Source organism: Uloborus diversus, chromosome 6, assembly GCF_026930045.1.
Source record: "Uloborus diversus isolate 005 chromosome 6, Udiv.v.3.1, whole genome shotgun sequence".
NCBI classification, from domain to species: Eukaryota; Metazoa; Arthropoda; class Arachnida; order Araneae; family Uloboridae; genus Uloborus; species Uloborus diversus.
In genome coordinates, this window is record NC_072736.1 from 102,212,669 (window position 1) to 102,224,741 (window position 12,073).

Consider the following 12,073-nt stretch of genomic DNA (forward strand, 5'->3'; position numbering starts at 1 on the left):
AAAAAAAAAAATCGTATTTATTGGTTCCAAACACTTGGAAAAAACAAGAAAAATGTTAAAAAAATTATCTTAATTTTTATTCTTGAAAAAATAGTGTATCTTGGAAGAACGACACTAAAATAGTTGTTCTAAATCAGAAAGAAGATTTGAGGGCAAAATCAATAACCTCACAAGACAGAACACAATATTTGAGGATTTCAGCAGCATGTTTAGTAATTTTCTACTAATGAATTAAACCAAGGCTATTTCTAGTCTGCTATTTTCATCTGCCTGTAAACAAACTATTGATAAAACTCAATCTGTCAATCAAATGCCCCCATTTTTAGTACTATCATCTACTAACAAGAAAATTAAATAATACCGTGCAGCATCCACACATTTTAGTTACCTTGGCGGTCTTTTTTTGCAAGTGTTCTTGAGTGTCTCTGTCTCCTACAGGTGACGCTGTGACTGAGGAGGTTAGGCCACTAATAAGTTATTAACAATTTATTTAAACTGATAATTTTGGTGTTTTAGTAACAATTTAAACAAAAATTTGTTGTTTAGTTACTCTTTTTTGTTTGTTTGTTCGTTTATGAAAAATGTGTCGACTAGGAGAAAAAAGTGGCACCAAATAAATTTGATTTTACTCCTAACTGGCGACCAGAAACATTTCCTAATCTTGATCTTTAAGCTTTATTTCAATTCATTTAATATGGTACAAAGTAGATCGACCTCCACACGATGTACCCAGAACAACATCAATTACGGTAAAATGATCTAGAAATCTGGCATGAGATCCAGCTCTCAATAGGAATTTTTGAAGATTCATTAAACGCCGGTATTCTGCATTGGAACACCGGCGGCTTATCACAAGAAAGAGGCAGGAGTTACTATATTCTTTCACTTTCTTTTTTTGGCATTGGAAATTAAAAGTTTCAATTGACATTGAGTATCTTTTCTCTAATGGTGCCAATAAAATGAGTTTAACAGCGTCTAGAAAATATTGTCTGAGAATTTCATCACACTGATCAGGAAGTAAACCAACCAGTCTTTTTTCAGAAATGTGTCTGAAACACATAACTATTGCCTTCAATCGCTTTTTTTTTTCTGTACAAACTGAGGGTCTGGCTAAGACTGTCCGTAGCGCTTTAGAAGGATTATTTTAATACTATAAAGGAAGATCGATCATGACATAACACAAAGTTAAGAGATGCATTTTTAAAAATAAAATAAAAATACAACAATACGTAGACAGAGTAGAATATTAGACGTACATTTTGATGTACAAAAAACAAAATTAGAATTTTAGAATGCACAACAACGAATTTTAAATTATAAAAAAGCAATACCGCCGTGCTAAACACAGATGTCGTATATGCCGATTTTTATCAAAATTGAGTTGAATAATGTTGACTAAACATAATTATTGAGAACTTGAAGAGATCTGAACTTATTCAGATGTTAGTAAGTAGAATACGAAAGAAGTAACGAGAATTCGAATCTAAATATGAACATAAATACCATCAATTTAATTTAGTTTCCGATAACTTGAAGAGATATGAACTTTATCAGTTTTGAGTAAGCAGAATCCAAAAGAATTCAAAAGAATTTGAATCCAAATATGTATATAAGTACCATTAACTAACTTTAGTTACTGATAATTTGAAAAGAGAAGAATTTTATCAATTTTTAATAAAAAAATGCAAAATATGTCACGAAAATTACAATCTAACTATGCGTATAATTATCAGTAATTGAATTTAGTTACCGGAAAAATTGATAAAATTCTTCACTTTTCAAAATTATCAGTAACTTCAGTTAATTATTGGTATTTATATGCAGATTTAGAGTCGAATTTTCGTGACTTCTTTCGGATTACCAATAGTTTGAAAAGATATGAATTTGATCAGTTTTTGAGTAAACCAAATCCGTAAAATGATACGAAAACTTCATTCCAAATATACATATAAGTATGTTCTGCTAATTAAATAAAGTTAAGAATAATTTCAAGCGATGCAAAAAATTTCATCAGTTTTTGAGTAAGCAGAATAAAAAGGAAGTCACAAAAATTTGATATTAAAAAGGCATATTCATATCAATAAAAAACGTTAGTTACTGCTAATTTGAGAGAAAACAATTCTATCAGTTTTTATGTAAGCAGAATCCAACAAAAATCACGAAAATTCGACTCAAAATCTGCATATAAATACCAATAATTAAACTTAGTTGCCCATATTTTGAAGAGATAAGAATTTTATCAGTTCTGAGTAAACAAAATCCAAAAGAAGTCGCAAAAAATCGAATCTAAATCTGCATATAAATAATATTTATTAACTTTAGTTACTGATAATTTGAAAAAAGATGAATGTTATCAGTTTTTAATAAACGAAATCCGAAATATGTCACGAAAATTTGAATCTAAATATGCATACAAATACTGTAAATTGAATTTGGAAACTAATAATTTGTAGAGATAAGTAATCAGTTTTTGAGTAAGCAGAATCCGAAATAAATCACGAAAATTCGATTAGAATTATGCATAAAAAACCACTACTTAAATTTAGTTTCGGATAGTGTGAAGAGATATAATAAATTTTACCAGTTCTGAGTAAGCAGAATCCAAAGGAAGTCACAAAAATTCAATTCCAAAAATAATGCGTATAAATTTCAATAGATTAATGCAGTTTCTGATAATTTGTAGGGATAAGAGTATTAACAGTTTTTAAGTAAGCAAAATCTAAAGAAAATCACAAAAATTCCGATTCCAAAAAAAGAAAAAAAAATTGGATTTAGTCATTTTGAATTCAAATTATGTTAGTCGCAATCACGAGTGTGTGTGTGTGTGTGTGTATGTAGGCGTATGTGTTTGTGTGTGGAGGGTATGTGTGTTTGTGTGTAGGGGGTATGTGTATGTGTGTAGGCATGTGTTTGTGTCTGTGTGCAGGCATGAGTGTGTGGGTAGTTGTGTGTATTAGTGTTTGTGTGCGTGGGGGCGGGGAATGTGTATGTGTGTGTAGGCATATGTGTCTGTGTCTGTGTGCAGGCATTAATGTGTGGGTAGTTGTGTGTATGTGTTTGTGTGTGTAGGTGTATGTGTGTGTAGGTGTATGTGTTTGTGTGTGTAGGAGTATGTGTTTGTGTGTAGGTGCATGTGTGTGTGTATGTATGCGTGTAAGTGTAGGATATTGACGCAAAAGACGCTGGAGACGGTTTTCGCTATATAGGAGCAGCATCGTAAGAAACCGGTCGACGGTGGTGCTGCAGAGGGTTCTGGCGGGAAAATAAAATGATAGCACGCCAAAAACAGTCAAATAAAAGCAATAAGCAATCGTGATTGCTCAAAAAAAGAAACCTTACCAAAAAGCGCGGAATCCGAAACAAATCACGAAAATTAAACTTAGTTACGGATAATTTGAAGGCATTTAATAAATTTCAATAGCTTTTAGTAAGCAGAATCCAAAAAAAAAAAAAAAAAAAAATCACGAAAATTCGATTTCAAAAAATTGCATATAAACTTCAATAAAGTAATGTAGTTTCTGATAATTTGTAGAAAAAAGAATACTAACAGTTTTTGAGTAAGCAGAATCCAAGAGAAGTCACGAAAATTCGACTCTAAATCTGTATATAAATACCAATAATTAAATTTAGTTACTGATAATTTGAGGACATAAGAATTTTATCAGTTCTGAGTAAACAAAATCCAAAAGAAGTCACGAAAATTCGGCTCTAACTCTGCCTATAAATACTAATAATTAAATTTAATTACTGATAGTTTGAAAAGGAAGAATTTTATCAGTTCTGAGTAAACAAAATCCTAAAGAAGTCACGAAAATTCGACTCCAAATCCGCATATAAATACCAATATTTAAATTTAGTTACTGATCATTTGAAGAGATAAGAATTTTATCAATTCTGAGTAAACAAAATCCGAAAGAAGTCGCGAAACTTAGAATCCACAGGAGAAACGGGTCAGACGCAGCGAAAGGAAGAGCAAAGAACTAGAGCATTTAAAGTAACGCTGTTTAAAATGCGTAGCCATTATCTAATCATTCTGTTTTTTTTTTCTCTTTTTTCACTTAGTTATCTTTTCCAGATGATGACTTCTAGGAGTTGACATCGCCGAAAGTGCACCCACCTGAATAAAACGTATCCAAGGGGATTTTTAACTCTTGCTTGGAGGCTTTTGCGAATAGATCTGCAATTAGGCGGTATGGAAAACACAGGCCAATGAATGTCAAGTAGCTTCTTAGATATTACCCGAGCTCTTTTTGAACGAGAATAAATTTCGCACGCATATTCTTTTCTGACAGAAAAAAAAAGAAAAGTTGCGACATTATTCATTTTGTTTGTTTGGATTCGTCTTTTTACTCAATGAAATAAATTAGAAAATGAAAAAGTCTGATGTAGAGACCACACGGTATGATTGTATGCCCATTTTAGGAAAACCAATTTAAATTTAAATATATAAATATAAAAAAACAAAATTGGGATATAAAAACAAAAATTGTTCGTGATTCCAAAAATTCTTCATAATACAAATGTACCGGGAAAGCTTTGCTACCAACAAGTGCCAAATAGTGCGAAATATCCAATTTGACTGCTAAAATAGGTTCAGGCAGAGGTTACCAAATATCCGCAGGGAATGGCCAGGGGTTCCGCGCAGCGTCGATGGTTTCCATGTTTTCTTTTCTTTTTATATTTTAAAGTTTTTCAACAGATAGACTAGGGCACAGTGAAAAAAATTCTAATTCATTAAAGGGTGCCGCAAATCGGAAAGTTTGGGAATCCCTTGGTTGAGGTGTGTATTCGATCAGAGATATAGTTATGTTTTCTATGTGTTTTTTTTTTCTATATCGTGAAAATACTCCTTGATATTTTTTCGGCAAGTGACATTCATATCATTGGAGCGAAAAGGTATTAAAATGGAAAAATTCGAGCGGGGAATTTTTTATGAATACATTTCTTTTTGCTCATACGAAAAAGTAACAAATAAATGCGAAAATCAGGGATGAGAGTGGTCAGAGAGCAAAAAGGAGGAAATCCAAAACAATTTCGTAAAAGGGATGATATCCAAAACCGCATCAAAATAGAACATAGAAGCCATGATATTCAAAAATTCAATAAAAAATGGTTAATTTACCAGTTTTAAAGGTAATAGGTATTTAAGTAATAATTTTGTACAGTTTGCTGCATTGCACCATTTCTTGCAAGAGTGTTTATTAATAAATAAATCTAAATTTTGAAAAAAAAGGCAACAATTTTTAAGCCCTGATTGAACAAAGGGTTGGGAGAGTCAGAGGTCAATCTTGGCTGCATCACACAATATTGTCAACTTTTCATATTTTTTTAGAAAAAAATACTTGTTTTTCATTAAAAACATTTGAGTTTATAGTGCTAAACGAGTGAAAAAATAAATTTTAAAATTAGGACTGTTTGTAAAGTAAAAATTTACAACGGAGAGAAAAATCTAAAATTTCTTTATGTGGTAAAACATACTTTTCATAGTAAGAATTGAAAATAAATAAATATATACATATTTAAATGATTGGTTATCTTTTTCCTTGCATTGGAACCCAAAATTGGTCTTTAAAAACTTCCTAATACGAATTCGGAATCAAAAGAACAACTTGCAGCCGCCTCATTTAATCATGAAATCTCGAAACTTTTAACAGGCTGTAAAGCCTAAACCGTTTGAGATTCACCATAAATATTTTTTACACTTTCTTAAATACACAAAAAAAGTAACCATGCCAAGTTTCAATAAATAATTCGAGACTGTGGGTGCTATGACACATTTTTTGATTGATTTTTGCATTTTTTCCAAAATAAATTAAAGAAATAAAAATATTATTGAAATAATGAATAAAATAAGCAGATATAAGGTATCATATAGTGAAAACCCACCCACCATTAAAAATAATTGAAATACTTGCTGGATGCAAAAAGATTGAAATCTCAAACAAGGCATGAAACTTTCGGCGCAGCACGTGTCTGATGTCGTTGGCATGATTCCAAAACATACGTTTTTGGCAGATATCGCAGAGGATGAAGATTCGTGGGAGGAAAATAGAAAAAATAAGAAATCGGGGACCAAAAATTTGAAAAAAATCGTATTTTTTTTTCCGATTTTTGAGAAAAATGAGGCCTGAAACAGACAAAAAAAGGAGGAAAAGGAGGAAAGGTTCTAAAAGTCAACAGAAAAAGCCGGAATTCCGGCAAAAGCCGGAAAAATCTCATCCCTGGAAAATAACAAAAGAAAGGAAAAAGAGTAGGAATAATGCTTCCAGGAAACATCGCTAATAACGGGAAAAAAGTAAGAAAAAAATAATTAAAAAGTGTTGAAATTATTAAAAAAGGGTTTATGAGATTAAGAAATGTATCTGCACATCCGCCGCGCCAGTGTCAGACTTTTTTTTTTTTTATCCTCTTTGATTTGGATAAATTTTGTTCAAACCCGTGAATTCGCAAATTTGGAAACATCGAACTTGTCAACAAGTTTTTGACATTTTTAACGTTGTTGAATACATTTTTACTCTTTAGGGCAAAGGGGCAGTACCATTTTAACAGACAAAAATTGCTGCACAAAGCACTTTACAAAGACACCAAGTACGTTAGATCCTCGTTTCATTGCTTAAACTTTATGAAGAACCTGGATCCTGCTTCTGTATAATGCAACTAAATTTCGAAGATTTCCTGAGACAATATTTAAATAATAATTTTTGGACCAATAACGGACGTATTTTATGAGATACGTCCGTTACTGAGTAAAAAAAAATAAAAAAATAAAAAATAAATAAATAAATAAAAAAAAAATATTGTTAGTTTCTTGAGATCTTCAAAACTTAGCTGCATTATACAGAAATCGAGTTCATGCTCTTCATAGGTTTCATCCAATAAAACAAGGATCCAATATATTTGGAGTCTAAGTAGGCTGTTTTGTGCAACAATTCATTCGTCTGTTACATGAAATTGACCAAAGATATTTATTCATTCATTGCATATAAGGCCTTTGTTGACTGCTTTGTGCAACAATTATACGTCTGTTACATAAAATTGCTGAAACATATTTATTTATTGATTGCATATAAGGTCTTTCTGTACTGTTTTGTGCAACAATTGATACGTCTGTTACATTTAGTTTCCCCAGAGGTAGTTATTCATTCATTGCATTTACGGTCTTTGTTCTCTGATTTGTGCAACAATTGATACGTCTGTTACATGAAATTGTCAAAAGGCATTTATTCATTCACTGCAAAAAGGTCTTTGTTGGCTGTTTTGTGCAACAATTGGTAGGTCTGTTACATGAAATTGTTCAATAATACCTATTCATTCATTGAATATAAGATCTTTGTAGGTTGTTTTGTGTAACAATTGATACGTACGTTACATGAAATTGCACAAAAGTTCATTCATTGCACATAAGATAATTTATCAAAAAATACAGTATTAATGAAAACAATTCAGCACATTAGAAAATAAAAAAGAGAGGGGGAGCGGAATCAAAATATTCAAACAATAAAACTTAAAAATAAATAAATAAGTAAATGAAAATCTTAACCAATGAAAGCGAAGAAGCTAAACATTTTGCTATAACTCGAGCAGCTTTTTCAGGATTTCCTTTTTCTGCTTTAAATAGTCTAACATAACGTTTGATAAACATTATCAGAACAATGACAAATGTATTTTGTTTATTCTAACTGCTGGATTACTTTCTTAAAATAGCAAAAAATCCTAAACGATCATTTTGCTGGTATACTAGTATGACATTAACTACAAGGGGATTTGCTGATAAAATAAGTTCATAAAAAAATCAAAAGCCAAAATAAAACAAGAGATAAAAATAACCGATAATAAAACGAGACAACTGGGGTATACAGGAGAAGAAAGAATTAGCAGTAGCTATAACCGCGGCTAGCCAACCGTAACCGTAACAGGTAGCGACACCACGCTCAAGCACAAATAACAGGTCAGAAACAACAGCAGCAGAAAACGATATTTTCTCCTCTAGAGATTTTCGTTCTTTATTTAGTTTCTTTTTTTCCCACATTTCGTTTAATTCATTGAGGATATAAATCGAACGTTATTCCCTCAAACTCGTCCCTATTTTTACCTCAAGGGCAGATGATTCCAAGAATTTACTAAACTCAGGTCACAGACAAAAAATACAAGCAGATAACAACGGCGATTAAACGCTCTGATAGACTTATACGATTGTTCCCGAAAGCCGCTGGCAGACGGTTTCTTTGTACGAGTGACAGCGCCTGTCGAAAGTGGGTGGAGAAATTTATTATCCTTGACGAAAACAATTGTCGACTTTTAATGAAAATATGATGAAAAAGCTAATTGAGGAAAAGCTGGTCATTGTTTCAAGATTCCTTTCTTTAGGATTAACTTGATTTCTTTTAAGTTCACTTTCTCAAAAAAAGAACTTAAATAGCTAACACAAAAGGTAAATAAAATAACAATAACAATGACTTTGAATCTGTTTTTGACAGTGACTTGCTTGTCGCTAACCACAGAAAAGTTTCATAACCTTACTTTATATTCAACCTTATCTTCAGAGCAATGTTGTCGGAACATTTTCAAACTTAACGTAATTTCAAACGGACGCGCTTCAACAAATGTATTTAGACGTCGAACTACGATCTTTAATTTCAGAGAATATTTTTCAACACCAGAAGATATTTTCATTTAAGATCATTACTTCCTGACGAAAATAAAGTATGAAATTTCAGGAGAAGATAAGGACTTTTTCGAATTGCTCCAGTGATGTTCTTGCTAACTGCTTAGTTGCATTAGTGCCTTTTTTAGATGCTACGGGATGGGCAGGAAATTTTTGAAGCTTTTTTGCAACATGGTCTTTTGGACTTGGTAGGCTTTTTTGCCACAAGGAGGTTCTTAACAAAAATAATTCGAATAAAATTTTAAAGGATAATACAACACATCAAAGCTGCTTTCCGTTTTGAAAAGCCGTTATTTCACTCTTTTTTAGAATAAAATAGGTAAAATCATTTCACTCTCATTTGGAGAAATTGTTTTTTAAACGTGTTTTCATGTACTTATGCTGTGTATTTGAATTTAAAACTGTTTTTAAAACTGTTATTTCATTTGAAAAAAAAAATTAGTTTTTAAGTTTAAAAAAATGAAAAAAAAAAAAAAAAAAAAACTTTTTAGTGTTTCCGAAGAGGATGCACAAAAACTGTATGGTAAGTACCAAGAATTTTCTTTTTTATTAAAACTTTAACTGGTAATATTTCTTGAACTACTCATATACCGTTACAAATCACCCACGTGCAGTATTACGTACATTTCAGAATCTAAAGATTGAAATAAAATTAAAAAACCCACACCCAAGTTCCAAATAAATAGATTTAAAATTTTGAAACCCTATATTGATATTCTCGGTGTGCCTTTTAACATTAATAATGTTTTAAAAGTTACATCAGCCCAAATTAATTTAAAAAGTCACTCATAAATTGTGACAAGATACGTTTGAATTCAATTTTGTTTCTTCGGGGCCATTCATTAATTACGTAAGGACAATTTTGGCAATTTTTGACCTTCCCTTCCCCCTATGTAAGGGTATGCAAGACTTCTCCCCCCTCATCTTACGTAAGAGTCTTTTTTTTCCTTCACAATAATAAAATAACAAATATTACAACACTGGGATCGTTCTTAAATTAACTATGATTATTTTTTAAAAATTTTTTTTAAACGTTTTTGAGTAAAGAAATGTTTACCGCAAGGAATCTAGACCGAATGTTTTTTCGACAAATAATTTTTGTATATGATGCGATAATAATTAAAAATAAGACATGCAAAACACAGTGCGATTCTTTTATCATATTTTACACGTTTCATTCTTTGAAACACAACTAAAAAACAGCTCATCCTATAATACATACTTTTACCTTCCTGAAGCAAATGAAATATAATATTTGTCAAACCACTTGACCGCGGATTTCTAATATAAAATATCGGGTTGGAAAATATTACGTAAGAATGGATCTAACCCCTCACCTCCAAGCAAGGGTATGTAGAGAATTCCCCCCTGCCCCTCAGGACCCTTAATTAATGAATGGCCCGTTACACATATGAATGAGTGTATTATACAAAGTTTATGATACTCTTTAAAGTTTATTATACATGTTACACAAAAACAATATTTGATTAATTTAAAATATACGCAGTGGTTGGAGCTCCGACCATCGGGAGCAGATTCGGTATCCGACCTATAGATTTGCGCATCATGGTCGGGTCTGTAACACCTGCCTAAAATATATGTACAGTACACACACACACACCAAAGATGGTATCGACTGTTTCAAATGTCATATTTTTGATTCGATGACCGAAACAAAATTGTTGATGAAAGTTTCATTAATTTGGAAGAAAAAGTTACAAAAAGTTCGCCGTAACATTGCACGTGGGTGATTTGTAACGATATACGAGCAGTTCAAGAAATATTAACAGCTATAAGTTTTAATAAAAAAGAAAATTCTTCGCACTTACCATGCAGTTTTTGTGCATTTCCTTCAGAAGCCACATTCGGCAACGAATATTGTTATAATTCATTGAATGAAGACATTTAGATAGCAACATCCACTTGGTATTCGCGACCAACGTTAGTTAAGCCGAACGTGGAGGTATAAAAGATTCTCCCTAAACAAAATCACGTGACAGAATCGGACCAATGAAAATGTTTTTGAGTGCTTCTTTTAAAGAATGTTTTTATTTTTCGCTCATCAAAAGGAGTGCTTCCGAATTTCACGCCAATAAGGAAATGTTTTAGTCTTGTTTTTTTCGTAAAGCGTCTTTTTTCGATAAAGCTAGCACTCAGAAAGAATGAATGCACCCGCAATAGTTTTCACTCTTTTTAAGAGTTATTTTTTCGTTCTTTTGAATTAAGAGTAACATTGCACACACCTACCTTGCTTTACAGACACGTATTTCCCGTTGAAAGCGACAAATGCTGCTTGAGGCACGGAATCTTCAAGGAAGAAGAGCTCATCTTTGGTAACGGTTTGAGATCTTGTCTTTAGGACAGCCCGGCTGCCCAAGGGCGCGATGTACCTTCCGACAGAGTCCCTGAGAGCCAGATATCCGGAGTGGAACTCCAGGGTGAAGAGAGTTTCTGGTGCAAGGGATTCAGACAGACGGCCGTCATGGCGCAGATATTTGTCGTTGCAAGTGTGGATGGCGTACCTGCCATCATGGAACTCCAAAGTAAAGAGGGTGTCTTCACCCCATGGGGTGTTTGCGTCCACGTGGATTTCTTCGTGGTCTGTGGAAAGACGGGCGTAACGACGTCGGCCCACACTGCGGATGTTCACTTGTGGACGAGCAGCTAAATGGACGGTCCAGAGTTCAGAGGGTCCAGGAACCTGAAATGTTAAAGATTTTGAAATTACTCTATTTGAAATTTTAAGAAATTTACAGAAATCAACTTGAATTTGATTAAAGTTCCACTAAACGAATGATCAAGTGTTTGTTTGAATGATTATTAACGTAAATGATTGTCTTCGCCCAGATTAATGGTTGGGATAAGTGGGAAAAATTTCTATGTTAGAAATTTGCAATGGAACTTGCTAGGACTTTGTAAAGAGCTACATTGTTTTGAAACTGTAACCAATATAAAATTATGTTTACTTGTTGATCCCTAGTCTTATTTTACATCCTAAACAAGAAGTCTATATAGCTCAATTTTTTCATTTAGAAATTCATTTTTCCATCAAGGATCATTTGAGTTAGAAAATGAGACTCAGTTTCAAGGAAAAGTGTGTGATACACATATAGAACCAGGTTATATCGCTGTTCCAGAAGAATGACGTAACTGTAAATTTTTGAGCAATTACATTTTAATACTTATTGGTATCACAAAGGCTTTGCGATACCATTGAACAGTAAAACTCAATTTCTTAAAAATTTACTTTTTCGTCATTATACTTCTAGAATAAAGTCCAGTGGGATATGTCTACTGAGGAAAATGAAAGTACTGAAACTTTCGATAGTGAAGATAATTAATTCTGTAATTCTGAGCATACATTGGTAAATGAAACTAAAAAGTTAAAGGTAGGCCTTTTTTTTTGCC

At 32.4% G+C, this 12,073-nt stretch overlaps 1 protein-coding gene across 1 annotated transcript in view; it reads right to left on the reverse strand.

The window, feature by feature from the left end:
• The window catches only part of LOC129223886 (protein singed-like), a 93,473-nt gene that overhangs the window by 47,361 nt on the left and 34,039 nt on the right, over positions 1–12,073 (reverse strand). Inside the window, exon 3 of the mRNA XM_054858258.1 lies at positions 10,913–11,366. Within this exon, the coding sequence (XP_054714233.1) occupies positions 10,913–11,366 (454 nt within the window). The remainder of the gene's footprint in view (positions 1–10,912; positions 11,367–12,073) is intronic.